The 26,868-nt window shown below is 56.6% G+C and overlaps 2 protein-coding genes across 4 annotated transcripts; both read right to left on the reverse strand.

The window, feature by feature from the left end:
- Positions 1-27: 27 nt before the first annotated feature.
- On the reverse strand, positions 28-7,052 carry HIPK4 (homeodomain interacting protein kinase 4). The gene is made up of 4 exons (XM_024577454.2): positions 6,298-7,052; positions 3,653-4,009; positions 1,835-2,674; positions 28-1,288 (listed from the first exon to the last, which is right to left on the reverse strand). Exons 1-4 carry the CDS (start codon positions 6,760-6,762, stop codon positions 1,109-1,111), a joined length of 1,842 nt encoding a protein of 613 aa, XP_024433222.2. The 5' UTR covers positions 6,763-7,052; the 3' UTR covers positions 28-1,108.
- Positions 7,053-9,596: 2,544 nt separating this feature from the next.
- Positions 9,597-25,199, reverse strand: PRX (periaxin). Of its 3 annotated transcripts, none has more exons than XM_045185596.2 (7): positions 25,143-25,199; positions 20,371-20,414; positions 20,179-20,277; positions 19,932-20,057; positions 18,015-18,171; positions 14,386-14,582; positions 9,597-13,773 (listed from the first exon to the last, which is right to left on the reverse strand). In XM_045185596.2, exons 1-7 carry the CDS (start codon positions 25,183-25,185, stop codon positions 9,790-9,792), a joined length of 4,650 nt encoding a protein of 1,549 aa, XP_045041531.2. In that variant the 5' UTR covers positions 25,186-25,199; the 3' UTR covers positions 9,597-9,789. The 3 variants fall into 3 exon arrangements, with proteins under 3 accessions (XP_045041531.2, XP_045041532.2, XP_024433460.3); XM_045185597.2 differs by lacking the exon at positions 25,143-25,199 and adding an exon at positions 24,082-24,132; XM_024577692.3 differs by lacking the exon at positions 20,179-20,277.
- Positions 25,200-26,868: the final 1,669 nt, after the last annotated feature.

Genomic DNA, 26,868 nt, shown 5'->3' on the forward strand with positions numbered 1-26,868 from the left:
GGGGGACAGCCAGCATGGGGCTCCGGTGGAGACATGAGTGTGTACACTGATCTCTTAGCATGTGTTTGGCATGTGCTGAGCATATAACATGTGACTGGCATGTGCTGAGCCCTCAGCAGGTGACCTGGGGCTGATGAGCATGCAGCATGTGGCCCACTGGTTTAGCACGTGCTGAGTCCTTAGCATGTAACTGCACCAGCTGGCATGTGTGGCTGATGTGTGATGGTGTGTGCTGAGCCCTCAGAGTGCAATGTGCGTGAGCTCGCATGTGCTGAGCATGCAGTATGTGGCCACGTGGCTGGTGTGTGCTGCGCCTTCTGTAGCCAGCATGGGGTCGTGTGTGCAGCACACTCAGCGTGCTCGCACGGATGAGCACACACTCAACCATTGCCATATCCCAAGGGTGGACTCCTGTCTGAACACTGGGAGTGTGCACCAAGCAGAAATTTGCTCGTGCCAAGTGAATTGACATTTAGCATGCCCCAAGCATGGATGAGCGCAAGGCAAGTCTGCAACGTGTGACGAGGACAGGAAAACGACGAGACCTTGACATCTGGCAAGCTTAGATTGGCACCTCATGGACACAGAATGTTCTGAGGGTGGGTTGTCATGTGCCAAGCACTTAGCATATTTAGGGGGTGGTCAGGGTGCCAAACTAAGCCTGTCCCTCCCTCCCAGTACTGTGGCAGCCCAGCCTCCAGCCTGAGCCAGTAGCCGACTGGGTGCAGCATCAGGGAGCAGGGCCTGGGCACTGGCCTGAGCCCCACCAGGCCCAGACCAGGTCTCTGCTCAGGCAGGGAGGACAGGCATGAGGCAGGGCTGTGAACAGTTCTTTATTGAAATAGGCAGAGGCAACAGGGCCAAAAATGTGCTCAGGGCCAACAGGGTGCAGCCACTTCTCTGTGTCCCTGTGACCGAGGCGGCCACAGATCAGAAGCCAAGGCCCTCCTGTGGCCGGGGTGCATGTGCAGGCATGCACTGTGGGCGGGGGATGGGGATTGCTGGATAACTTTCTGTAAGAAATCTGTGGGTTCAGGGTGTGGCTCTGAGGAGGGAATGCCAGCCCAGCTAGCTCGGCCACCAGCGATGGGTCGAGGTAGGGTCGCCATCAATGCTGCCCGCCGACGTGCTGCAGAAAGCTGGAGGCCCGGAGCGGACCGTGCGGGTGCGCATGGCGGGAGCGGAGACCCGGAGCCCGTGGGCCCCTGATGCCCTCCAGGGTCCAGTCTGGCTCACTCAGCCATTCCCCAGAACAGCTGCTGGGGTCGAAGAGCTCAGGGCCAGGCTTCTGTGGGGGCAAAGAGAGGGCATCAGCCAAGAAGCCACCAGCCTGCCCCTCGTGATCTCCCTCCTGTCCCATTTGAGCCCTTGTTACTTCCTGAGGGCGGTTCTGTACCTTTGCAACCCTCATCGACATCCTGGGGGCTTTCAAAGTGTGTTCTGAGACCGCAGTGTGTCCTGAGGCTGTGTTAGTGTCTGCTCAGGCTCTGTCACATCTTCCTGGGTGAGCGTGTGCTGAGACCTTGTTCTTTGTGCTGGGCCTTTGTCACTTCCTACAGATGGAATACTATGTTCTGAGTTTTTGGACAGCCTGATGGCAGATCAGTGTGTGCAGAGCCTCGTCACATCCTAATGAATATCCTGAGTATGAGTTAGTGTGTGTGGAGCCTTGTAACATCTTGAGGGTGGTCTAGTGCGTGTTGGACCTTCAGCCAGCTGAGGCAACCCAAGTGTGTGGGGAGTCAAGGCCAGGTTCACTCTGCCCTCCACCCTGGAGCTCTAGGGGACCCCTGACCCCAGAACCACCTGCACCCTTACTGTCCACTTAACTTACCTCAGCATCCATTGTCACGTCCTTGATGTCTGGCCCATCCCCATCCCGCTGCGGGATGGTGGGAGGCTTGGTGGAGGCGCCGCGGTGCTCTCCTTCTGCCCAGCCACAGCCGCTGCCCCGGCAGGGCCCACCGTCCTCGGGCGAGGCCTGGCTCAGCCTGATGAGGTTGCTGAAGTGGGAGTCAGGCTTGGATCCTGCGGTTAGCTTTCGGGCCTTGTGGCGGCCAGCCGGGCGACTGCCGTAGAAAGCCAGGATGGGCTCAGGGCCCGAGTCGGGCACCCGGAGGCCAGCAACGGCTGCCTTGAGTGGGGCCAGCATGTCGGGGGTCTCATCCCACAGCCCACAACCTGCCTCCTGCAGACTCAGGTCATCCAGCTGGTCAATGGCCTTTTGCATGCCCGGCGCCTTCTCCTCACGGCAGAAATGCCCACTGCCCGCCACACTGCCCAGGCCCATGACCTCCTCTTCCTCAACCAGACGGTAGTAGGGGGGCCCGTCTTCCAAAGTGGCCACCACGGGCGTGGGGGGCTTGCCCTCCACCTGCAGGGAGAGGCGGCAGCTGCGCAGCGACAGCTGGTAGTAGCGGGTGGTCTCATGGGCGCTGCGCAGCTGCTGCATAGACACGAAGTGGTGGCGTAGGGCGGCGCTGGGGCTGATGCGTTCATGTGACTCCCAGGTCAGCATGCGCTTGATCAGCTCCACCATGCTCTTGAGGTCAGCATGCTCGGCCAGTGCCTCCCGGTCCGGGAAGGTCAGCCGACCAGCTGCCCCGCCGCCATTCACTGTCTCAATCTGGTCCAGTGACTTGAGCATGTACTTGCGGCGCTCCAGTGGGTGCACCTGGTGGGACACGGTGGGCAGGGGTCAACACCGAGCCCAGGCCTGGGGCCCACAGATGACCCCCCAGCATCCAGTTGGCCCTTCGGCCTGGCCCAGAGCTCTCTTGTTGCTATGAAGTCCACACACCTAAATCTTGACTTCCAGTTCTGCTTGTGATCTGACTTAGAGCCCTCTTGCTGCTGGGAGGGCCACACCTGCTCCCTCTAGCCAAATCCAGAGCCCTACCTCGGCTGGAAGTACACCTGACTGTGTTCTTTGGTCTTCCTGGCATGACTGAGAGTTATCACTCAGGTTTCACACCTCATCCCAGACCCCCAGTCCTGGCCAGAGCTGTGGGCCCAGCCCCCATCAGCACCAGCAGAAGGACAGCCCTAAGCCTCTAGTATTCCTTGGAATCAAACCCACGTTCATCTCACTGCCATAGGCCCCACACCCAATCCCAGTGCTCCAGGCCTCCCAGGGGTGCGACCTCCTTGCCACACTAGTTTGATGGACCCCCAAGCAAGGAGCTATCAGAGGCGCTGCTGCCTTCTTTCAGTCCCATCTTCGGTATTTCACCCAGACCCCTCCTGTGGCGATGGCTGGCCCAAACTTTCAGCCCTCTGCTGTCTCGCCCGGGCTCTCGCTGCACAGGTGCAATGACCGAAGCCTCAGGGGTAGCAACCCAGCTGTCTTAGACTTCCAGTCCCCCTGGGCCTCGTTTAGATCCCTCATGCAGCACGAGTTTGCCTAACTGCAGAGGGGCTACCCCCCCTCTGTCACACTTGTGATGTAACCCAGGTCCCTCTTGCTGCAGCAGCCCCCACAGTGACCCTCAAGCTTCCAGTCCCACCTTTGATCTCATCCAGATCTCTCTTGTGACAAAACCCCACAGCTGACCCCTGAGCTTCCAGACCTCCCTGAGGTCTAACCTAGATTTTTTTTTTTTTTGATGTGGCAGCGCCACACTGGCTGGCCTCACTCTACATGCCCCCCTACCTTGGTCTCAGCCAGGTAGTCAGCCGAGGACTTGAGCTGCCAGGGGTTGGTGGCATCAGGGTGGGGGTTGCGCTTGAAGAAGTGGTGGGCCTTACGGGCGGCGTGCAGCAGGTGGGGCTTGGGCAGGCCCTGGGTCTCACAGATGTAGCGCACCTGGTCGTACTCGTTGTTGCCTGGATAGAGCGGCCAGCCCAGGTGCAGCTCGGCCATGACACAGCCCAGGGACCACACGTCCACCTTCTCGCAGAAGGGCAGCCCCAGCAGAATCTCAGGAGCCCTGTAGAAGCGTGACTGGATGTACGGCTCTTTGACGTAGCGGACCTCGCTGAAAATGCTAGCCGAGCCAAAGTCAATAACCTGTGGGGGGAAGGGAGGCCAGTGGGCAAGGGAAAGGGTGAGGACAGCAGATCTGCGCTTCACCCGGCACCACTCCCCACTGCGCATCTGCACCTGCCATCTGACTGTGACTGTGTCTGGGCACCAGGTCTTGTCGATGTTCCTGTCTGTCTCCTCCAGCCTTTGTCTCTGCTTTATGTGCCTGCATCTCTGTTTTTCTCCTCTAGAACATATGTCTGTGAGCAGTAGAAAGCCTCTCTTTCTCTCTCACCCCACACCTTGTCCATCAGCAAATCTCGTTGGTTCCACATTCTGAATAGATCAAGAATCTGCCCACTGGGCATCCCAGCCGCAGTCCCCGCCCTGGTCCTGTCCTCCATCATTTCCTGCTGCGACTGCTCTCCCGGCTCCCACCCTCCACCCTCATCCCCTGTCTGTTCCTCACCTGTACCCTAGAGATCCTGTGAACACCGAGTGAGGCAGTCCTTCCCCTACTCAGCATCCTCTTATGGCTTTACCACATCCTGTGATAAAAGCTAAAGTCCTCACCGCAGGGCAAGGCTCCTACAATCTGCCCCATCCTGTCTCTGTCCTCAGCTCCTCCCCTTTCCCCCTCACTAACCCTGCTCCAGCCACTCACTATTGGGCCCCTCACTATTCCATGAACAAGCCAGGCGTTCAGGTTCCCAGCTCAGGGCCTCTGCATTGGCTGTTCCTCTGCCTGGAATGCTCTTCCCCTGGATGTCCACTCCACTCCCCACCTCACCTGCTCAGGTCTTTACTCCTGTCACCTTCTCAGGCCTCCCCTGACCATCCTATCCAAAAATGGGACCCCTACTTTTCCTAGTCCCCTTCCTGGTCCTCTGCTCTTCTCCATAGCTCTCAACACCACTTCACAAACTATATATTTTACATTTTTAATGAGTTCATTGTTTCTCTAAGCAGCTAGGATGTGAGCCCAGAAGGGCAGGATTTTGCTGCTGAGTCCCTAGATGCCTGTAAGGACGCCTGGCACAGAACCAGCGCTCAGAATGAACAAATAAATGAATGAATGGATGGATGAATGGGCTTTTTATCCATCGTCTTTCTGTCTCTTGTTCGTATCTCTTGTGTATGTGCTTTGCTGGTTCGTGGCTTGTCTGTGTCTCTCATCTCTCCGCACCTGTCTGTGAGTCACTCCCTAGAAAAACATCTCCCCGAAGGCCTGGTCCTCCTTATCATCAAGCACTCTTAACCCCCACACAGGACCTTGGGACGTGACAGGCGTGTGACCAACACCTGTTGAACCAACACTGAGTGGCTGAAAGCCCTCGTCTCTCCTCTGCCCCTGGGAGGAGCTGTCTGCCATTTTTATTCTGAATCTCCATGACTCGGTTTTGGTCCCTACCTCAGTTTTTCCCTGTTTTTCTGCTTTTCAGTCAGCCATTCCTCATCTTCTGTTTGCAGGAGGTGGTAGGACAAAAATGGTCATTAACCTGAATGCAGACCGCCGAGGCCCAAATCTTGGAGAGCTTGAGGGACCCTGGGCACTCGGTCACTGTCAGTGGGATTCATCCGTCCACCCACCCATCCATTCATTCCACAAACATGGCAGGGGCACCAACACTGTCAGGTGGTGTGGGTCTGTCCTGCCATCTCCTGCTGAGTTTCCGCAAGTCTCTCCTCCCTCGGGTCTCCATCGTTTTCTCTCTCAGAGCAGAGCACTCTGCGTCTCCCTGCCCCCGCACCGCTCTGTGTCTGGCACCCACCGAGCGGACCGCACAGCAGTGCTGTGCTGGGAGATGCCAAGGCCACAGTGGCGACCCAAACGCTTGGCCCTGCCCTCACGGTGCTCCTAGGTCCCCTCATCACCAGACAGTAGCAGACACAGGGGTCGGGGTGGGACAGGGGAGCTCAGGGGCTTGTGACCGTGCAGAGGACATGCCCTGTGCATCCAGTACGGGCTCGGGCCCAGAGCAGCCATCCAGTAAACGTGCGGTGACTGACAGACTCTCTGTGAGCAGGTATGGCACTGCTGTCCTCCTCCACCCGCCTCAAATCCTCTCTTACGCTTCGCACGAGATCTGTCGGCACATCCTGTTGTCTCCAGATCCCAAACCTCCCCAGACCCTCCCTGGCCCCTGCTCCCACTACCCATCTCAGTCCCACCGACCCATGGCTCCCTTCTGGACTGGTGCGGTCTCACCCCTCACTGTCTTCCTGCTTCTGCCCCATCAGTCTGCTGCCCTCTCAGCCAGAGCGTCCAGGGCTGGGGAAAGCTGGGAGGAGACAGGAGCAGGCGGTGCTGCTACCTCAGGGCAGCCCCTCACCTTGACCCTGAAGGGGCAGCGGGCCTGGTCCACTAGCATGATGTTCTCGGGCTTGAGATCGGCGTGGATGATGGCCAGCTCCTTGAGGCGGGCCAGCGCCCTGAGCACCTGCAGGGTGACCGTGCGGATGTGGCGGGCAGGGAGGGGTGCGAAGTTGTTCTCCTTCTGGAATTCGAAAAGATTTTGCTCCAGCAGCTCAAAAACCAGGTAGAACTTGAGGGCGTCATGGAAGAACTCGAGGAAGCGGATGACGTGGGCCTCCTCGGGGTCCAGGCCCCTCATGCAGTGCAGCAGCTTCAGCTCGTTCTTGATGATGCGGTTGCGGTAGGCGTCGTTCTTGAGGATCTTGATGGCGACCATCTCGCCTGTGCTTCGCCGCCAGCCCTTCGCCACCTCCCCGAAGGTGCCCTTGCCTAACACCTCGATGATGTCGTAACAGTCAGTCTCTGACTGAATGGTGGCCATGGTGCCCCTGCCGCCAGACACCGCCCTGCCACCACCTCTGCCCCACAGGCTCTGCCTTCAAGGCCTCTTGGACCCCCTCTGGAGCCGGCCCCCAGGTACCCTCAGTGGGGGAAGAGAACCGCACTCGTGCCCACCCCTGTGAGGTTGGCCCTTGCCTCCCGGGCACCCTCCAGCCCCTGGGCCACGCAGGGAATATGCCAGCGGTTGCACCCCTCCCCCAAAGCCCTCCTGGCTTGGGACAAGGGGCCCCAGCCCCCCCCAAATGGGTTCCAGCGTTGCTGAGTAGCTCTGGTTCTGTTGTTGGAGACCTGAGCCCCTGTGTGGAATGGGGGGTGGGGTGGCAGTGCAAGTCCCCCTCCCCCATCCAGGGGCGGAACCCTGAAGAGGTCAGACAGGTAAAGGGTCCGTTGAGAGGGGAGTCCTGATGGTGGGCCTCAGGCAGCAGCATGGAACGTTCCGAAAAGAGGTGAGAAAAGACAGGCTCTCTGAACTAGGGGGATGTGTGTGTGTGTGTGTGTGTGTGTGTGTGTGAATTTCCAAAAAACACCTGCCCTAGCCCGGGGCTAACATGAGGGAAGGTTGTAAAAGGTCTTGAATGCCAAGCGAAGGAGCTTGGAATTGTTCTGAGGTCACTGGGGAGCAAGGGAGGGTGGGCTTGGATTTGAGTGCCAGAAAGTCACTATGTGAAGAAGGGTGAATGAGAGGGGGCGAGAGGGGAGGCCTTGAATATGCAGCAGGGCCCAGGTGGGAGAGGTTAGGGAGAAGGGGAAGAGGCTTGCAGATGAGACATGTAGGAGGCCAGGCAAAGGGGCTTACAAACTGGGGGGAAGAGAGGGAGCTGTCTAGGACGAGGTGGGATGGTCCCTGAAACAGGGACAGGGACAGGAGCACTTGGGGGAGAGGATGCTGAGGTTGGGTCGGGATATTTAACACCGACTCGTCCAAACACATATCGAGTGCTCTGGAAGCCTTGTCTGGCCCTGGGTGGGTACCTCTGGTGGTGAGAGTGTGGTCCTGATGTGCCAAGGAGGTTGTGGGATCAATCCCCAGTCAGGGTATATACGGGAATAAACCAATGAATGCATACATACCCGTAAGTGGAACAACAAATCGATGTTTTTCTCTCTCTCTCTCTTTCTCTCAAAACAATTCTCTCAATAAATTTCAAAATAATGTTTAAAAAGAGAAGTCTTATCTGATCCTTACAACATATATTTTAGTAGTTCCATTTAATGGATGAGAAAATCAAGACACAAAAGTTTTATTTTATTTTGTTTATCCACACCCAAGGACATTTCTTTGTTGCTTTTAGAGAGAGAGGAAGGGGGAGAGAGAGAGAGAAACATCGATGTGAGAGAGAAACATTGATCAGTTGCATCCCACATGTGCCTGGACCGGGGATCAAACCCGCAACCTAGGCATGTGCCCTGACTGGGAAAAGAACCTGCAACCTTTCGGTTACAGAATGATGCTCCAGCCAACTGAGCCTCACCAGCCAGGGCAAGGCACAAATGTTTTTTAAAGTTGGGTGCCAGAGACAGGCTTTGACTGTGAGAAGTCTGGCTCTAGAGCCAGCCTCTGAACCACCACCACCCCACACATCCTCCTAGTGCCCAGGAAGTGTCCAGGGCAAGCATGCAGAGGCCACTGGATCCTCTCACAGACCCAGGAAAGAATTTGGGAATTGTCATCACCCGGAGGTGAGGAGTGGAAGCCTCCGAGAGGGTGACAAGCATGAGGTGGGTGTGGAAGCAGAGGACGCCTAGGAAGATCCCAGGGGGCATGAAGAGAGGAGCGGAGGAGAGGGGAACGTTCAGAAAGGAGAAAGAGGTCCTGAGAAGTCAGGACCAGGGAGGCAGAGGACGCCCTTGTTGTGACCACAGAAGGGTCACTTTGGACACTGGACAGGTTAGGTTAGCTGTGGTGGGAGGGAAACACCGAATGCTGGGGGTCTGGCCCGGGGGTATGTGCCATGAGGGCAGATAATTCCTGCCATGTCTGGTGGAGACAAAGAGGAAACATGGGACAGGGTAGTGACCCGAGGGGGCTGGCGTGAAGGGAGGAGTTGTCAAAGTGCGGGTCTGGGACAACTCAACGGTGTGGCCCTTCGTCCTCTATGATGGGAGGAGAGTGGAGATGTGGACACGAGGGCATCAGGGGGTGATTTGGAACTGGACAGCAGGTCTTCTCAGTCTAGTCCGGGATGTGGCAGAGATGGGGGGGCGGGGGGGGCGTGCACTGGAGGCCCTGGCTCGGTGCTGAGGGGCTTAAATCTGGAGTGGGGTTGGGTCCCTGAGAGCCAAGGCTGAGCACCAGGGACCTAGTCCTAAGGCAGCCACATGTGTGCAGTAGAGGCTCTGAACCCATGATCCTGGAGAGAGTCAGGAGGGGCCTTCCTGGGTGGGGCCGGGTGGACAAGGCAGTCAAACCAGCCAGACAGAAAAGAACAGCCAGGATGTGGAGGTGCTGTTGTTGGTGACGTGGCCAGCAGAGGGCAGGTGGGTAGCAATCAGTCTGTTCTCTTAGAGCCCTTGGGACTGTCCTGGCTAGTGTGGGGTTCCCCAGGACAGGTATAGTCCCAGCAGAGGGGTCCTGCCTCTGTGCTCTGCCGGGGAACTTCCCAGTCCTGCTCAGAGGCCCCTGGGACCCCTGAAGGGCTAGGGCAGGCCCCAAGGCCTCCCTGACTCTCCGCAGTCCAGGGCTGGCCTTGTCTCAGCCCAGGCTTCCTTCAGGCCAGGCTCAAGTCACCCTCCTTCCTTCTCAGGGATTGTTTTCTCTGCACCCTCCATGACTCCCCCCATATACAGAAGAGACTGGACACAAGGCTACCCCAGGATTATTTATTCACATGGCTTGGCAACATACAAGCCCTCTTGCCAACGCGCTGAGCCTGCACGAGGCCTCCCTGCCCTTCCCCATCAGTCACCTCCTTCCGGGCCCTCTGAGTGTTAGTGCTGGTTACTCCACACACAAAACAAGGAGTGGGGATGGGAAGACAGGAGCGGAGTCTCCCTCTGCCCAGGGACTTCAGATGACCGCAGTCTGAACCCCTTCCATCCTGGTGGGGCCTGGAGCCCCCGTCTCCGTAAACCCCACGCTGGGCAGTCGGACCCGGAATCCACCCTCTTCTGGGTCCCTGCTCCCACTCCGAGCCTTGGGGCTTAGGGACACCCTGGGGAAGCGGAACTTGGGGGACTTCTCCCCACCAGGGGACTTGGAGGCTGCCTCACCCTCCTGCCCCCGAGAGGCCTTGGAGGAAGTAGAGAGGCCCACACGGGGCAAGCGAACTCGGAGGCGGCCTCGGCGACCAGAGGCCCCTTCTCCACTACCCTCCTCTTCCTCCTCCTCCTCAGGGCTGGGGGAGCCTTCCCCAGTGACAGCTTCGCTCTGGCTGAAGCCCACTCGGGGCAGTCTGAGTTTCGGGCTCTTGGCCTTGTCGCCCTCCTCAACCCCCTCCTTGGCCCGCACCAGGCCAAGCCGGGGCAGCCGCACCTTGAGCTTGTGTCCAGCGTCTCCCTCGCCCTCTACCACCTGGTACTCAGCGTGGCTGCTCATGGCAGGTGGCGCGATCTCCACGTCGGGCAGTGAGAGGTGGAAGGTTCGTTGGACCCCTGCGGGCTGGTCCCCAGGCCCCTCAACTCTGGCCCCAGCTCTGGCCCCCAGTGTGGGCATCTTCAGCTTTAGTCCACCTTCACCTGTGACTGCCTCACCCACCTGTGCTTCTCGATTCAGCCCCACATCCAGCTCAAGCTGGGGCAATGTCACAGCAGGCATCTTGAAGACACCCTCTCCCACCAACAGCTCACCACCTGCCACCTGGGCTCCAGGCAGAGACAAGGTCACCTGAGGCACCTGGACCCTGTAGCCTGCTGTGCCCTCTGCCGAAGTGACTGCACTCTCGACCTCCTGCCCTGAGGTGGCTCCAAGGCCAGTCTCCCTGAAGCTGGTCAGCTCCACCTGGGGCAGGGAGATGCCCAGGGGCATCTTCAGCACCCCCTCTTGGCCCTCAGTGCCTGTCTGCCTGGTCATGGACACTTGCAGGCCTGACAACCGTGCCCCACTGACGGCCACCCCCTCTTCCGCCCCCACTTCCTCCTGGGCCCCCAGCGTGACCAGCTCCACCTCGGGGATCTTAAGCTGACCAGCCATAAACTCTGCCTTTTCCCCGGGACTGACATGCTCACCCTGGATTTCCACCTCCTTCCCTCGAGCCAGCCCAAAGGAGGGCATCTTCAGTTTGGGCATCTTCACCCTCCCATCCCAACCCCAGCCCTTGCCCTCCGACTCAGCTGCCCCTGGCACCAGTTCTCCTACCTCGGTGTCCCGGACTCTGACCCCGAACTTGGGCAGGGCGAGCCTGGGCCCCTTGAGCTTGAAATCAGCCCCTGCCACCTCCACCTTGCCTGTGGGCAGATGGGCATCCAGGCTAAGCTGCGGTATGGACAGATCGAGGGCGGGCAGCAGGCCTGCTTCCCCTGCCCCTTTAGCTTCAGCCTCAGTCCCCACCCGTGCCTTGGGGAGTGAGATGGCGAACTTAGACACCTTCAGCTTGGTGGCTCGCCCAGCCCCCTCAGCCTCTGCCTTGGCCACCTTTGGCCCTGCGAGTCCGAACTTGGGCAGGGAGAACTTGGAGGTAGGTTTGACTTTCATTTCCATCACCTCTACCCTCCCTTCCTCGGCTTCCACCGTGGGCAGCTGTGGAGTGACAAGCTCAACAGAGGGCATCCGGAAGGCCCCTTCCCCGACCCCTGCTGCCACCTTGCCTTCTGCCCAGTCCACCTTGCCCACTTTGGCCTCTGGGACCTGCCCCTCCAGGCTAAGTGCCCTTGGCAGGTCTAGCTCCACTGAGGGCAGTGTGAGCAAGGGGACACCCACCTGAGCCTCACGGTCCACCTCTGGTTGCAGACAGGGAAGTGTCACCAGCTTCCCTGAGACTTCAGCCCTTTCCTCACTGGGCTTGCCTCTTGATGGGGACACTGCCCTCCCTAGTTTGGGCAGGGTCATCTTGGGCATCTTGAAGCCAAATTCCAACCCCTCTGCCTTTTCTGCCCTGCCAGCTTTGAGCTGCACCTCTGGAGCCTTGGGTAGCTTCACTTCGGGTCCCTTCAGAAGCTCCACCTCTGGGACCTTTGGCACCTGCATTTCTGGCAGCCGCATCTCTGACACTTTCGGCAGCTGTACCTCCAGGAGGGGCACATCGGGCACGACCATCTCAGGTACCTTGGGGAGCTTTATCTCTGACACTTTCGGCAGCTGCACCTCCAGGAGGGGCACATCGGGCACGACCATCTCAGGTACCTTGGGGAGCTTTATCTCTGACACTTTCGGCAGCTGCACCTCTGGGAGTCGCACCTCGGGCACGGCCATCTCGGGCACTTTCGGAAGCTTCATCTCTGACACTTTCGGCAGCTGTACCCCTGGGAGGGGCACATCAGGCACGGCCATCTCAGGTACCTTGGGGAGCTTCATCTCTGACACTTTCGGCAGCTGCACCTCTGGGAGTCGCACCTCGGGCACGGCCATCTCGGGCACCTTCGGGAGCTTCATCTCGGAGACTTTTGGCAGCTGCACCTCTGGGAGTCTCACCTCAGACACAGCCATCTCGGGCACCTTCGGGAGCTTCATCTCGGAGACTTTTGGCAGCTGCACCTCTGGGAGTCTCACCTCAGACACAGCCATCTCAGGCACCTTCGGGAGCTTCATTTCGGGGAGTTTCATCTCTGGCACTTTCGGGGCTTTCGTCTCAGAGACTTTCATTGTGGGGACTTTCATCTCAGGGAGCTTCATCTCAGGGAGCTTCATCTCAGGAAGCTTCATCTCAGGAAGCTTCACCTCAGAGACTTTCATTGTGGGGACTTTCATCTCGGGGAGCTTCATCTCGGGGAGCTTCATCTCCGAGACTTTCGGCAGCTGGACCTCCGGAAGCCGCACCTCTGGCATGGCCACCTCCGGCACCTTTGGGAGTCTCATCTCCGACACTTTCGGAAGCATCACCTCTCGGAGTTGCATTTCTGGAAGGGCTGCCTCGGGCACTTTCGGGAGCTTGACTTCAGGGACCTTGGGCACCTTGACCTCAGGTGCCGAGACCCCGATGCCAAAGGAGGGCATCTTGATGGTGGGCAGCTTCAGCTTGCTCTCAACAGCGGCTTCAGGGACAGTGGGCCGGGGTTCCAGGAGAGAAAGCCCGAAGGTGGGTATTCGAAGCCTAGGTCCCTTCACCCTGGCCTCAGGGCTGCCCTTGGCCACCTTGACCTCAGCTACTTCCTTTGCTCGAGCCCCGAAGCGGGGGAAACTGAGGCGGGGCATCTTCAGGGCCACCTCAGGCACCTCTTCTCGGGCCTCCACCTCTGCACCCGGTAAGGCCAGGTCCACCCCCACGGTAGGTGCTGCCACATCCAGGGTAGGAACCGTCAGTGCCACTGTAGCCCCTTCTCGGGTTTCCAGACAAGGAAGTGTGGGCAGAGTGGGTAGTGAGGGCAAAGTGGGCAGCTCCACTTGGGGAACCTGAATCCCTACAGCTGCAGGCTCCACAGCAGGTGCAGCAGGGGCTCCTAGCCCAAAGGTTGGCAGGTGCAGGGCAAAGCCAGTGGCTGCTTCTGCTGCTGGGGCCTCCTCTCCCCGTCCCTTGGGGGCAGGGACCTGGGGTACACCCACCTCTGTGCTTGGCAGCCGGGGCGCAACCAACTCCACCTGGGGCGCTGTGAAACGGGCCCCTGCTGCCACCTCAGCTTCTGCTTTGGCCTTCCGGGGGGGAGGAGCAGCGGCTGCCAGCAGGGCTGCCTGGGCCCCTTCGGCCACTTCTCGGACTCGCAACCGAGGTAGCTGGAGGCGCCGGCGGGTGGGAGCGGCTGGGACAGGACCTTTGACAGCCTCGGTTTTGGGGCCCCGACGCAGACGGGAGAACTTGGGGAAGGAGAATTCGACGTCAACAGGGGCCAGGTCTGCAGGGGCCCCCAGGGCCCCAGGCACCACCATCTTCTTCTTCTTCACAGGGGACAGACTCTGGATGTTCTGGGGAGAGAGGAGAGAGGCAGGAGGCGGTGGGACAGTGGGAGGCCTGGGGTGAACAGGGGAGCCCCACCTGGCATTGTACCGGGTTGGGGGTGTGATGGGTTGAACATCTGGTCCCCAAAACGCCATCCCCACTCCTACCTGGCATTTCACCACACTGCCCCTGAAGGCAGGAACATTCGTTTGGAATCTTACAGTAAGTCAAACGGAAAGCGGAAACTCAGGATTTTCCTCAATACTCTCATTCTAGAGATGGGGAAACTGACGCCTAAGGAAGGAAATTTGTCCAGGGTCACTCAACATAAGTGGGAAGCAATCAGGCTGAACCTGGCACCCTAATTTGGAGTCCCCTGGTTCAGGACCCCTAGTATGCCTGGAGCAGAAGGTGACAATGCCTCTCCAAAGTGGGTGAGGTCCCCGGTTTGGGATGAGTGGGCCTCCCTTCCCAGGGAGGAGTTTAGGGGCACAGAACAGGAGGTAAAGACTGGGATTAGGGTCGAGTTAGTGACAAGACAGGGGCAAGGCTGGCCCGCAGCTGAGGGAGCCGGGTCATGGCGCGGTGACAGGCTCACGGGGGCAGTCCGGCGCCGGGGCCGGGCTAAGCACGCGTACCAGCTTGGCCACCTTGGCCCGTGGGCCCTTGATCTCGTAGCCAGACACGGTCCCAGGCCTCAGCGCCAGGTCCCCGGTGGGCACAGTGCGCTTCAGACAGAAGGAGACCTTGTAAGGCTCGGCGCATTGCAGCAGGCGTAATGCGTCCTCGTACTTGAAGTTCTCAAAGAACACGCGGGCGCTGAGCAGCTGGTCACCTGCAGGCGAGGTCGAGGTGAGGGGGCGGGGCAAGGGCATCTCCGGGCTCCACCCAGGCCTGGTTCCTCCCACTTCCCAGGAGCCCGCAGAGCGAGACCCCGCCCAAAATTTTGTCCCCGTTTATCCCCAAGCGCAGGATTAAAACACGAAGTTCCCCCCAGTTTGAAGCTGAAACACTTAAGGAAGCCCGGCTCTATGGCCTTAGCTCGCCTTCCCCACTGAACAAATCCATACCCATTCAGGCATCTTTCCACTCCCCTCCTCCATCCTCGCATTTCAGATGGTAACCAAAAAGAAAAAAGTTACTCCTATTATCTACAATATTCTCTTCATCTTTGCCAAGTTTAAGCACGTACACAGAGGTGTGAAAGGAGGGAACATGGGGCAGTCAGGAAACTGTTCCAGGGAGAGCGATGGGCACTGGAATCCATGGCTGAATCATGGGGTCCCCCAACCCCTCTCCCATGCCCCAGTTTGTGGGACATCTGTCTACAGGGTTCAGGGCCCAGGTCCCTAGCATTTAGAGGATATGGCTGTTTGGAGAGGAGCTAGACCAGGCAGGAGAAGGGGAGGAAGAAGAATGAAGTGTCCACAGGTGGAAGCGGGAGAAGGGTTGGTCAGGAGGCAAAGTGCTGGGGAGCCAAGACCAGGGATCTGGACTGGGTGTCAGTGGAAGACAGCACCCCACCCCTCACTCAAGTTTGGCACCAACGACTCACAAAATGCCGGCAGTGAAGGATTCTCTCCTCCACCGGTGTCCCTTAAAACCCTTCCTGACATGGTTCTTTCCCCTATAGGCTCAGGTCCCCTCTAGGCAGTCACCTTACACATGTCCTTTCAAATTCTTTCTGCTAGGTCTACCCAACTGTTGTCCCCCAGTGTCCTCTCCATCTGCTCCTCAGCACAGCTGACATCATTCTGTCCCCAACCTGTCCCGTGAAGCCTTTCTCCCCTGCTCGCCTCCCTTCTCCCCTCCACCACTCCTGTCCCTCAGTCCTGGCAGCTGAGGGAAGGGGGGACAGGTCAAAAAAGGGAATGGGCAGCTGAGGGGAGAAGCTGTTCAGACTTTGCTTCCTTTACTGAAAGAAAAGAATCAGAAGAGAACTTCCAGAAGCTTTCACCCCATGACTCTCTACCTGTACATAGAGATGAACTGCCCCAATCCTGGCTCGGGTCAATTCCTCCAGCAATTCTCCCCTTTCCCCACACCACTGATTTGTCCCTCTAATACATTATTCCCATCAGCCCACAACGTATCATCTTTTCTTACTCATGAAAGGTCGCCTTGATATCACTCCACCTAGAGATCCTGCCCCATTTATCTCTTCACCTTAATGGCAAAATGTGTTGAGTTGTCCAGCTGCATTATTTCTACCCCTCCCATCACACTTCTGACACCCCATCCCAGAACGCTGAACTGCTCCTTAGTATACAGCTAAGCCCAATGGTCAAGTCCCACACTTTGTCTCCTCAGCCCGAGGCCTAATTTCACTTTCTCCTTCATACTGAGTTGGCTTGGCTTTCAGGGTGCCACATACTCTGGAACCCCCTGGGATGGTTCCTCCCTATCCTCCTGACCTCTTAAAGAAACACAGAGCTCAGGCCTTAGACCCCTTGGCTTCTCCACCCGTGTGCTCTACTCACCCTTTTGAGAAGGTCATCCAGACTTAGGAGTTTATTTTTACTTTTACAAGATTTTATTTTTTTAGAGAGAGGGGAAGGGAAGGAGAAAGACAGGGAGGAAAACATCAAATGGTTGCTTCTCACACGCCCCCAACTGGGGACCTCACCTGAAACTCAGGCATGTCCCCTGACCAAGAATCAAACCAGTGACCCTTTGGCTGGCAAGCCAACACTCAATCCACTGAGCCATGCCAGCCAGGGCCAGACTTAGGAGTTTAAAGTTCATAAATATGCTGACAACTCCCAAGTGTATCTCTCTAGCCAGCACTCTCTCCTCCATCCTAGACTTATATATCCACTGCCCTTGCACATCTCCATCTTGATGTCCAACAGACACTCCTCATTTAACAAATCCAAACTGTTCTCCTGGTCTTCTTCCAAACGAGCTCCAGCCCCAGTATTCTCCATTTGTGAGACTACCATCCTCCTTGACTCCTCTCTTCCCATCACACCCTATATCCAGTCCTGAAGGCTCCTCCTTCAAAATAAATCCAGAATCCAAACTCTTCTCTTCACCTCCAATGACCTCGCTTTCGCTCAAGCATGACCGTCTCTTACCTGGATAATCACAGCAGCCTCTTTGTTGGTCTCCCTACTCCTTCCCCTCCGCTCAGTCTGCTGCTAATGCACTAGTTCAGCATGGTTAGTATTCCTCCACTCGCAACTGTCCCAGATTAAAAGCCAAAGTCCTCACCATGGCCTACGAAGTCCTCCAAAACCATCCCTCCTACCCCTCTGGCCTCATCTCTTATTCTCCTTTTCACTGACTATTCCATCCACACTGGCTTCCTTGCTGTCCCTCCAACAAGCCAGGTACACTCCCACCTTGGGGTGTTTGCACCGGAAACCTCTTCCAGATGGCCACATAGCTCCTTCCCTTCCTTTAGGCCTTTCCTCCCCTCTTGGCTCACCCTATTTAAAAATTTAGCTCCCCGGCCCTGGTTGGGTAGGTCAGTTGTTTAGAGTGTTGACCAGATATGTCAAGGTTGCAGGTTCAATCCCCACTCAGCACATACAAGAGTCAACCAATAAATGCATAAATAAGTGGAAAAACAAATTGATGTTTCTCTCTCTCTTCCCTCTTTTCTCTAAAAATATCAGTAAAAAAAAATTTTTTTCAGCTTCCCCGGCATTCGTGGAGCTCATATTGTCTTCTACCTTACTATATATTTTACATATTTTTGTCCCACTAGAATGTAAGCTCCTTTAAGTGCAGAGAGTGTTATCTGTTCTGTTCACTCCACTCAAGAACCTACAGTAAATAGAAGGCCCTTAGTAATAGTTGTTGCATGACTGAATCACAGCAGTCTTACCCATGTTACCTAAGACATCACGTACTAAGCTATTTTTACCACCCCCTCCAAGTTGTTAACTCCACCTCTTTTCTCCAGCCCAAACAGCAAAAACAATAACTAGCACTTATATAGTGCTTACTATGTGCCACTTAGCTGTGCTAAGTGTTTTCATATGCTGACTCATTTAATCCACATAATAACCCCATGAGGTAAGTACCAGAATCCATTTTAGAGATGAGAAAACCGAGGCACAAAAAGAGCACAAACTAGTAAACTGCAGCTATGACACAATGAAGCTCCACAGGCCACTCTGAGCAACTACAAGGCAAACACACAAAGCCCCGACCCAAGCCCTTCACCTCCCCTTAGGTCGCCGGCCTCACCAGGGAAGCGCGGCAGATTCCTAACCCCGCCCCCGCGTAAGGTCCCGCCCCATCTCCCCGCCCCGCCCACCTTCCTGCAGGCTGAGGCTCCTAGCAGCCGGGGAGTCCTCCCGCAGCTCACGGATGTAGATTCCTTCCTTCCCGCCGCCCGCTACGTGGATACCGCTGACCCCAGTCTGAGCCTCCGTCTCCACGATGATCTCCACCAGCTCCGCCCTCCTCAGCTCCTGTGGAGGGCGGCGAGAAGTCGCCACAGACGCTAGGACCAGACCTCGCCCAGAGCCTGCCATCGCGCTTAAAAGCATCTCTTAAACCGGCCCTTAGGGCACATGCCCTTCTGCGAGGCTCAGGGAGGTCATGCGGGCCCACCCACTCAGGCATATCCCCTTTAAGGAAGCGCTAAGGCAGCTTGCTCAGGGGGCGCCCGCAGAAGGGTTCAACCGCTTCTCAGGGTCTGGGTTCTTCCGAAGCCCCTGGGGGCCTGGCGGGGAGGAGGGGTGGGGTGGGGAAGCTAGCTAGAGGGAACCTGAGTTGTGACTGAGAGGCGGGGCAGACAGTGAGGGTGGAGCTGTGCTTTCAGTGGGGCGTGGCCAGTTCTGGGGCTAGGGGTGTGGAGCTCAGTTTGAGAGCACGAGTGGATAGAGCGCACAGGCCACAGCAAAGGGACCAAAGAAAAGAGAGGGGTGTGGGCAGATTGTCTGTGTGGCGGTGGGATGGGGACCCAGAGTCTCGGGAGCAAAGGGGAGGGGCTTTAATAACAGCAGAACAGGGGTAGGGGTGAGGATGGGATTTTAAATAAGAGGCCGGACCCTTAAGTGGTGCAGAATGGAGGGGCGGGGGTGGGACTGGCCTGGAAAGCTTGAATGTGTATGAGACTGTGCCCTATTGTGGGTTCTATGACCCCAAGACCTGCAGAACGCCCATGGGAGAGGGAATCCAGTGAAAGGGGGGTGCATGGGTAATGAATAGTGGACCGGCAGACTTGGTATTCCTGGTATTTACTGTCAAAGGTGCTGACCTGCCCCTGGGCTCGCTGGGCACTGGGATTCACATCTGGGCTTCCCAGAAGAGGCAATGAGAGACCTCAGTTCCACTACTGTCTAGGAACCCCATCGGCTTTGTGTGTGAGGGGGAGAACTTTGCCCTCTCTGGCCTGTTTCCCTACTGTAGAGTTGGGTAACACGGTTGTACCGGAAGGAGTTCTCTGACGGTGAGCTGAGACCTGAGGCAACAGGCACCCGAGAGGATGCTGTATTGGGCAAGGCATCTAGGCTGGCACAAACTGGAGCTGAGCCCAGGGCTGGGGAGGGGCAAGCAGGTCTGGGCCAGATGCCACTGAGCAGTGGCCCTGGGACTAGAGGACTGGGCAGAGAAGGGGTAAGAAGAGTTGTGATAGGGGCAGCAGGGTGCTCTGGGCTACACATTTTACCTCTTTTCATCCTTCCCACAGCTGCTCTATCTCCATAACAGTGACAGCAGCCCACAGTCAGGGAGGCTTCCTAGGCACCAGGCCCTGTGCAAATATCTCACGTGAGTCCTAAACACCCCTCAGAAGTGGGGATCGTGCCCCATTTTACCGATGGAGAAACTGAGGTTAGAGAGATCAGGTCGCCTGTTCAGGGCCACACATCTGAAGTGGTAGGGGTGGAATTCAAGGCCACGGGTCCAAAGGCCATGTCATCAACATTTGCACCAACCTGCTGCTTCCGATGATGGGTTTCTGCTCAATTTTCTTTAGCTCATTAGTAATATAACTCCTTTCTGGTCCAATGAATTAGCTGCTTTGAATCTTAGTCTGTCCAGGCACTGTGCATATGGCAAATTTTTTCCCTCACATTGACCCGTAAAATAGGCCTTGTTGCTATTTCCATTTCTTACATGGGCAGACTGAGGCACAGAGAAGCCAGGAAGTGTCTCCTCACTGCCCTAGTCTGTACCCCCCACCCAGGCCTCACAAGTGCCCCTTGGAGGACATGCGGGTACTCACCTCAGCACTCCGGCTCCTGACCTCCATGGTGCTGCTGGGAGTCACCTGGGCACCAGGCTTCTGCTTTCTCTCTCCCTTCTGCTGCAGGACTAACTTCAATTCTTCATGGAGCAACTGCCTCTGAGCCTGTGGGGGACAGGGATGGAGGCTTGAGGCCGGAGATGGTGAGGTGAGGAGGCTGGGCTTAGAGGGAGAGGTCAAGGTGGTATCAGAAAGGGAGAAGGGCCGCCCCCAGCTGTCCTCTCACCGCTGCCTGGGCACAGGCACCCCCTCCTAACAGGGGCCCAGTCTGGGGTGCTGAACAGTCGTCTGTGGGACTAACACCCTTCCTCCAGGGTCTTGCTGCCTGCCAAGGAGACAAAAGGGCATGAGGCTCCAGGCAGGCCAGGGAAGGGCAGGGAGGGGCAGGGAGGGGCTTGTGGCATGAGCCAGTGCTCACCTCAGAGTCACCTCCAGCTCCTTGGGCCTCCTGGGTCTGAGGCTCTAAGAAGAATGACATGAGTGTTGTTATCAGCTAGCCCCGCTGATGGCTTCCTGAGTGCCTGATGCTTACTGCACTCTCTCAGCACTCTATCCGCACAGCGCAGTTGGGGAAACTGAGACTCAGAAGACCTTTACCCAAGGTGACACAGTTGGCCAACAAACAGTAAAGCCAGAACTGACTCCTAGGCCTGACAGCAGAGCCCCTGAGCCAAACACCTTGGTGGACTAAGGTAGCCGAATTCACTATGAAATAATTCTAACTACCCCATGCACTCCCTGTGGGCAAATCACCCTCACTTCTCTGTGCCTCAGTTTCCTCATCTATAAATAAGGGAGAGAATGAGAGCACCTCCCTCACAGGGTTGTTGGGAGGGTCAGATGAGTTACTAAATATAAAGTCCCCAGCAACCCTGGCTGGTGCAGCCCAGTGAATTCAATACCTGCCTGGGAACTGAAAGGTCACTGGTTCAATTCCCAGTCAGGGCACATGCCTTGGTTGTGGGCCAGGTCCATGGTTGGAGGTGTGCAATAGGTAACTGATCAATGTTTCTCTCCTCCCTTCCCCTCTCTGAAAATAAACAACAAAGTTTTTTTTTAACGTGGTTCTTTTTTTTCCTAAATATTTTATTTATTTGTGTTTAGACTGAGGGGAAGGGAGGGAGAAAGAAAGGGAGAGAAACATCAATGAGCGGTTGCCTCTTGCATGCCCCCCACTGGGGACCCAGCCTGCAACCCAGGCTTGTGTCCTGACTGGGCATCGAACTGGCGACCCTTTGGTTCTCAAGCCAACGCTCAATCCACTGAGCCATACCAACCAGAGCATAAAGTTTGTTTGTTTGTTTTTTAATAAAGTGCCAAGCACATGAAAGTCACTTCATAAGCATTTGCTATTACTGCTAAGAACTTCTGTGGTCCTGTCAAATGCCCCACAGGGGTTATAGCACGAGGACCTCAGAACATCCTTATGAGGTCAATACAGTTATTGAGCCCATTACAAAGAAGATATCTGGGGCTGGGTTACAGACTTGAACTTGTCTGAAAGCTCCAGCCCCTTACACTGATAATAATTAATGGGTATGGAGGGGTCACTCTTTGCTGGTCTTATGCTAAGACCTCTACTTTCTACCTCACTGCAGAAAACCCTAGCCCCTCAGAGGCCAAGAACCTTACTCTAGGTCACACAGCACAGCAAGAAGGAGGCAGAGCTGGATTAGCCTATAGCCTCCCACAGGCTCCTCTGGGGATAAGGAGATGGATATTGGGTCCCTACCCCCAGCCTCTCCACTCTGGCCTTGCCTTCCCAGCCCCCACCTGGCATGCCAACATGCCAACCCCACTCCCAAGGGAAAGGTCAGGCCTCACGCGGCACATTCCCTCAGACAATGGCCCGTCTGCTGTGCCCAGTCACATTCCGCCCCTGCCCACCCACCCCCAGCTGCACAATGGTCCTTCATAGCCCACCACTAGCCAAGAGAGAGGATACAGGGACCCCCTCAATGTTGCAGTTGTACCCACTCCACTGGCTGGACCCCCACCATGCCAGAGGGCTCCTCTCTGGCTCTTCTAGGAGTCCTGGTCTCTGTGTCCTTCCCCAGCCTCCCCTCTGAGCTCCTCGCCCCAAGTAGGGGTTGGCTTCCACATCTGGACATTTGCTCTGAACTGGGCCCCGTGCTGGCACCCATAGACTTTGTAATCATCCTGGATGTGGCAGCTATTTTAGGGTTGGAAACTGAGGCTCAGAGAGGGGAAGTGACCTGTCTGGGGTCCCACAGCTAGGATATGTGCCCTTGACCCCAACTCTGCACCTTAACTTGTATGGGTGGCTCTGAGCACTGGAGGAGGCCCAAGGAGCAAAGCACCTGGGGCGGGAGTGGGACTGGGCAGGGGCAGGAAAGGAGGATTGTGAAGGTGCCAGAAATGGGCACTTTTAGAGGGACCTCTGTGGTGCCAGCCCTGGGCCAGGCAGGCTCATTATAGACACGGCCTCATGTGTAGCCATGGCCTCATGGTGCCCCATTGTACTGGTGAGCAAATGAGGGTTGAGAAGATAATACAGTGACGAAGCTGGGACTTGAACTTGAAGCTAACTCTGAGTCCCTGATGCAACATGACATTCCGAGTCGGGGATGGGAGAAGCCTAGTCCATGTAGGAGGCAGTGGAGATGGAGGAAAGGCTCTCCTGGGCCACAAGCTCCCTGCTCCGGGCCAGGCACGAAGGTCACACCCAGAGGCTGGCACAGGAAGCTCAGTAGGGGTGGGGACAAGAGACTGCCCTCCTCCTTCATCCCTGCCCAGGACAGCTACCAGCCCAGGTTATATTTAGCCCAGCTGTGCCCTTCCTGAGCCACGTCCCCATCCCCTGGGGTGGGGTGGGGTGGGGTGGGGTGGGGGCAGCTTCGGAAGGAAGCCCACCCCACCCCGGGAGCTCTCTGTTCCCAGCTCTGCCCATCCTACTAAACAGGGGAAGACAGGGTAGGGAATGTCCTGGGGGGATCCCTGACTTGTGTTAGAGGTAGATCTAACTAACGGGGCTCCCACGTGAATCAAGGCAGGGCTGGACCCTCCACCTGCCAACAGCCATTTCTGGAGCAGGTCCTCTAGTGCTGCCCGGTACCTTCCCGGGTTCCGGAATTCTGAGTCCCTATTTCTTGTGCACTTAACTATGTGCAGAGATCCTTCTCTGCCCTGGCTCCTTAAGTCCTCGCAACACCCTCCTGGGGAAGGTACAACCTAGGTGGCCATTTAAGATGCTACTCATGCTTTCAGAGCAGCGGGGTGAGGGGCCCTGGGGCTGTTCGGCTGAGCTGGGCCTACTGAGGAGTCCCCCAGCTTTGCCCCATGTGTCCTGTTACCCCTGTGGCTGGCGCCCACCCTATTTAGGAATTCTCCCCACTTGGAGCCTCAGCTTCCCTAGCTCCCAGCAACCCGGTGCCCTCAACAATGGGAGTGGAGGTGTTGACCTGACCGGCTGCCTCAGTTAACCCCGCTCCAGCCCTCCTCAGGTGGGAACACCAGGCATGGCACTGCACCTCTCAGGACCTCAGTTTCCTCCTCTGTCAAATGCAGCCAATAAGAGTGGTTTTGAGGATTTGTGAGGTAACTGCAGGTGCTTAGAATGTTCCCAGCATATAGTAAGTGCTCAACTAATGCAAACTAGTCTCTCACAGAAAGTGGGGGCTGTGCATCTCAAAGTATCTCATATCCAGCCTTCGCTCACCAGTAGCTCCATGCTCTCCCCTGCCGAAGGGAGACTTTGGGTGAGGAACAAAATCCAGTTTAGACACGACCTCACACGAGTAGGATCAGCGCTGCCTTCCCAGCACACTATTCCAGGACAAAAACGCCTGCTCCCCTTTGACCTCCCCCCCAAACCATGTCCCAGCCCTTTATAAGCAGCATCTCATCTACCCCTCCATCAACCCTGTGTGGTGGCCTACGGCACCCATTTTAGAGATGGTAGGGCAGAGGCACAAAGGGTAAAGTGTCTTGCCCGAGGCCGCACAGCCAGGAGAGAAATGTCAGACCCAGGGTCCAGCTCCAAAGTTCATGACTTCCACTCCTACAGCATGCTGCCTCCCGCGCTCCAAACACCTTCCCAGCACCTCCCAGGACCCTGGGTCTCCTTCGCAGCCCAGCCAGGGAGGGAACTGGCTGGCTGATCTCTTACCACTGGGCCTCCAGACACCTCGAGAGCTCCCGATCTGTCTGCTCAGCCCCAGCCCCAGGCTGGGGGGAAAAGGAATGGGGAGGGGGAGGAGGGGGAGATCCCAGTCATTGGCTGCCCAGGCATGACATCACCAGGGGGTGGGTGGTGGGGAAACAAACATCCCCTCTCCCAGCTACATTCACTCACAAGCCAGTGGGTGGGGAGCCACAAGACAGCCGCGCTCTCTTGCCTGGGGTGACACTGCCACCAGGAGCTCTGCCCTTGGGATTTGCATGCTGCTCCAGCCCCTTAAAAACTGCGCGTCCGACCAGCACCAGTTCCTGGCTTCCAGAAACAAGCATGGCTCCGCTGGTTTCTGGGGCCCCTGAAATAAATGCCTTCCACTCTCCCACTCAATTTGGGTTCAAATCCCAGCTCAGCCACTTCCTGGCTATGTGATCTTTGGCAAGTCACAGCATCTCCCTGGGCCTCAGTTTCTTCATTTCTAAAACAAATAGTAAAAGTGCTCACCTCATGAGGTTGTTGTGAAGATTAAACGAGTTAAAAAAGGCTAAAAACTTTTTAAAGCACCTGGCACAGAGTCAATTCTACTTAGAACTATTTCGCATGATTATCCACATGGATCAGGTGGCTGGCTACCCTTGTCAGGGGCGTTTTGGCCTCAGTGAGACTGGGCACAGGCGAGTCCCACTTCTCTGCTTAATGGACTTGCCATTTGGGAGCCACGTGTCTTGTGCTAAATACTGAGTTGGGCACCCAAAGCTCTGTCCTGGAATCAAAGAGGCAAGGTGGGGAAATTATACTCAATTTTTAGCTATATTGCCAGGATGTGGTGGAACTGGGGTTCAACGCCAGTTCTGCTGGACCCCAAAGATGCTGCAACACTCCGTCTCCTTCATATAACAGACAAGTAGGTTCTGAGAGGGTGACGCCCACAATCACCCACAGCAGGTAGCTGGTAGCCCCGAAATTTAAACCCGGACCTGCCCAACTCCCAACCCGAGGCCATCAGGTCTCACCCTGATATCCTGGACCCCAGCCCCCAGCCTTCCCAGACTCACCAGGCCCCGGAGGGTGGCACAGGAAGCACAAGTACCCCCACATGCCCCTTGCACCCACCCGGCCGCTGCCTCAGATGTTCACAGCTCTCTGAGCCCAGGCCTGGGACTGGGGCTGCTATGAGGCCAGGGATTACCCCCAAAATGCGTGTCAGCAGCTTCTGCCCCATTGTCCAGCCAGGCGAGGCCACCAGGCCCTCTCCTCAGCCGGGTCCCTCGACCCTCACACCAGCTCAGTGGTCCCTCTGAGGAACTGCCCCCTGACTTCACTGCATGTTCGGGGCCTACTTCTGAGGGCATAGAGACCAAGAACAGGTTGGCGGGATCCCAGAATGCTCAGGGCCTCCCTCTTCTCTCCAAAATGCCCCCTGCCCACTCTCAACCGCTGGAGAAGGCAGGAATGTGCTGAGCTCTGGGAAAAGCCTTCCAGGCCTGGCAGCCAGCAAGGGTTGGGGTGTGGCTGGAACCCAGCCAGAACCTTCCTCCCAGGAGGGGGTGGATGGGACAGTGTGGTCAGGGCTGCTGATGGGCCTCAGGAGACTCTCACCCCATGGCAGTCTCTGTCCCTCTCATTCATTGAATCATTCAAATATTCATCTGTTCATGTACTCTCTCAAAAAACATTCACAAGCCCTTGGTGGCAGGCCCTTTGCTGGGCCCTAAGGACACTGACAGACCTAAATTTAGTATGGGGCTGGGGGGCAGGCTCCGGAAGGTCCCTGGAGGAGGAGACATCTAAAGTCAAACTGAAGGGTCGAGAGGATGGAGCCAGGTAAAAAGATGATGAAGGGGCTTCAGATGGAGGGACAGACACAGGCAAAGTACCAGAGGGAAGAAGAGAGCAGCTCCTCACCCAATATCAGCAGGCGGTGAGCACCTGGTCTTGGGCCCAGCCCCATGCTGAGTGATGCTGGGGCACCGTGTAATCAAGGTAGCTGGGCCTGATTTCGCCGAGTTCGCATTCCAACAGGGAGACAGACCCAGATTAGCCAAGGTTCTGATGGGAACTCACAGGCAGAGAGGCCAATCAGGGCCTTGATGGGGAAGCCTAGGAAAGATGCTTGTTTCAGCCTAGGAAGAGAGGTCAGGGAAGGCTTCCTGGAAGAAGGGACATGTGAGCTGAGACTTGAATGAGTCATAGGAACTAGGAGAGAGAAGAAGGGTAACTGTTTTATGAACAGAAGGAACAGCCTGTGCAAAGCACCCCAATCCAAAGAGAGATCAGTACATAGGAAATGTCCAGGAGCTGAGAACTGTGTCCTTGTTCATAGCTGTGTCCCCAGGGCAAGTGTGCTCCTTCTCTAGCATACGTCTCATTTATACATTTATTCACAGCTATTCGCAGACACCTCCTCTGTATCCATCTCTGGGCCAAGCGACACTGGGGACACAGCAGTGACTGTGCCCTCACAAGACTCACAGTTGAAAGGGGGCAGACATTAGACTGATGAACAGAATCACTTCTGAGTGATTGTATTATTACACTCTGAGCTAAGCAATATGAAAGACGGATTCAGACCTACTTGAAGGGCTTGGCACTCCCGTACTATCAGAAAGGGCAGGGAGGGCTTCCTGGAGGAAGTGACGTTTGAGCTGGCATCTGAAGCATACACAGGAATTCATGCAAGGCTGCAGGTAGTAGATAAATGAGAGTGGGTTTCAGGTAGAGGGAACAGCCTGTGTGCAAAGGGCTTTTTTGAGAAACTGATGAGTGTGAGAGCATGAGGGG

This window comes from Desmodus rotundus, chromosome 12, assembly GCF_022682495.2.
Source record: "Desmodus rotundus isolate HL8 chromosome 12, HLdesRot8A.1, whole genome shotgun sequence".
Classification (NCBI taxonomy): Eukaryota; Metazoa; Chordata; class Mammalia; order Chiroptera; family Phyllostomidae; genus Desmodus; species Desmodus rotundus.

What these genes read in the sequence shown, in the direction of transcription:
- HIPK4 (XM_024577454.2), bottom strand. Translation starts at nt 6,762, where the DNA reads ATGGCCACCATTCAGTCAGAGACTGACTGTTACGACATCATCGAGGTG. An exon ending in ACTACCTGGCTGAGACCAAG is followed by an intron (nt 2,675 to 3,652) that starts GTAGGGGGGCAT and finishes GTGTCCCACCAG; the next exon opens with GTGCACCCACTGGAGCGCCG. An exon ending in ACGTGACAATGGATGCTGAG is followed by an intron (nt 1,289 to 1,834) that starts GTAAGTTAAGTG and finishes TTGCCCCCACAG; the next exon opens with AAGCCTGGCCCTGAGCTCTT.
- PRX (XM_045185596.2), bottom strand. Translation starts at nt 25,185, where the DNA reads ATGTGGGGGTACTTGTGCTTCCTGTGCCACCCTCCGGGGCCTG. An exon ending in GTGCCACCCTCCGGGGCCTG is followed by an intron (nt 20,415 to 25,142) that starts GTGAGTCTGGGA and finishes CATTCTTCTTAG; the next exon opens with AGCCTCAGACCCAGGAGGCC. An exon ending in GAGCTGGAGGTGACTCTGAG is followed by an intron (nt 20,278 to 20,370) that starts GTGAGCACTGGC and finishes TCTCCTTGGCAG; the next exon opens with GCAGCAAGACCCTGGAGGAA.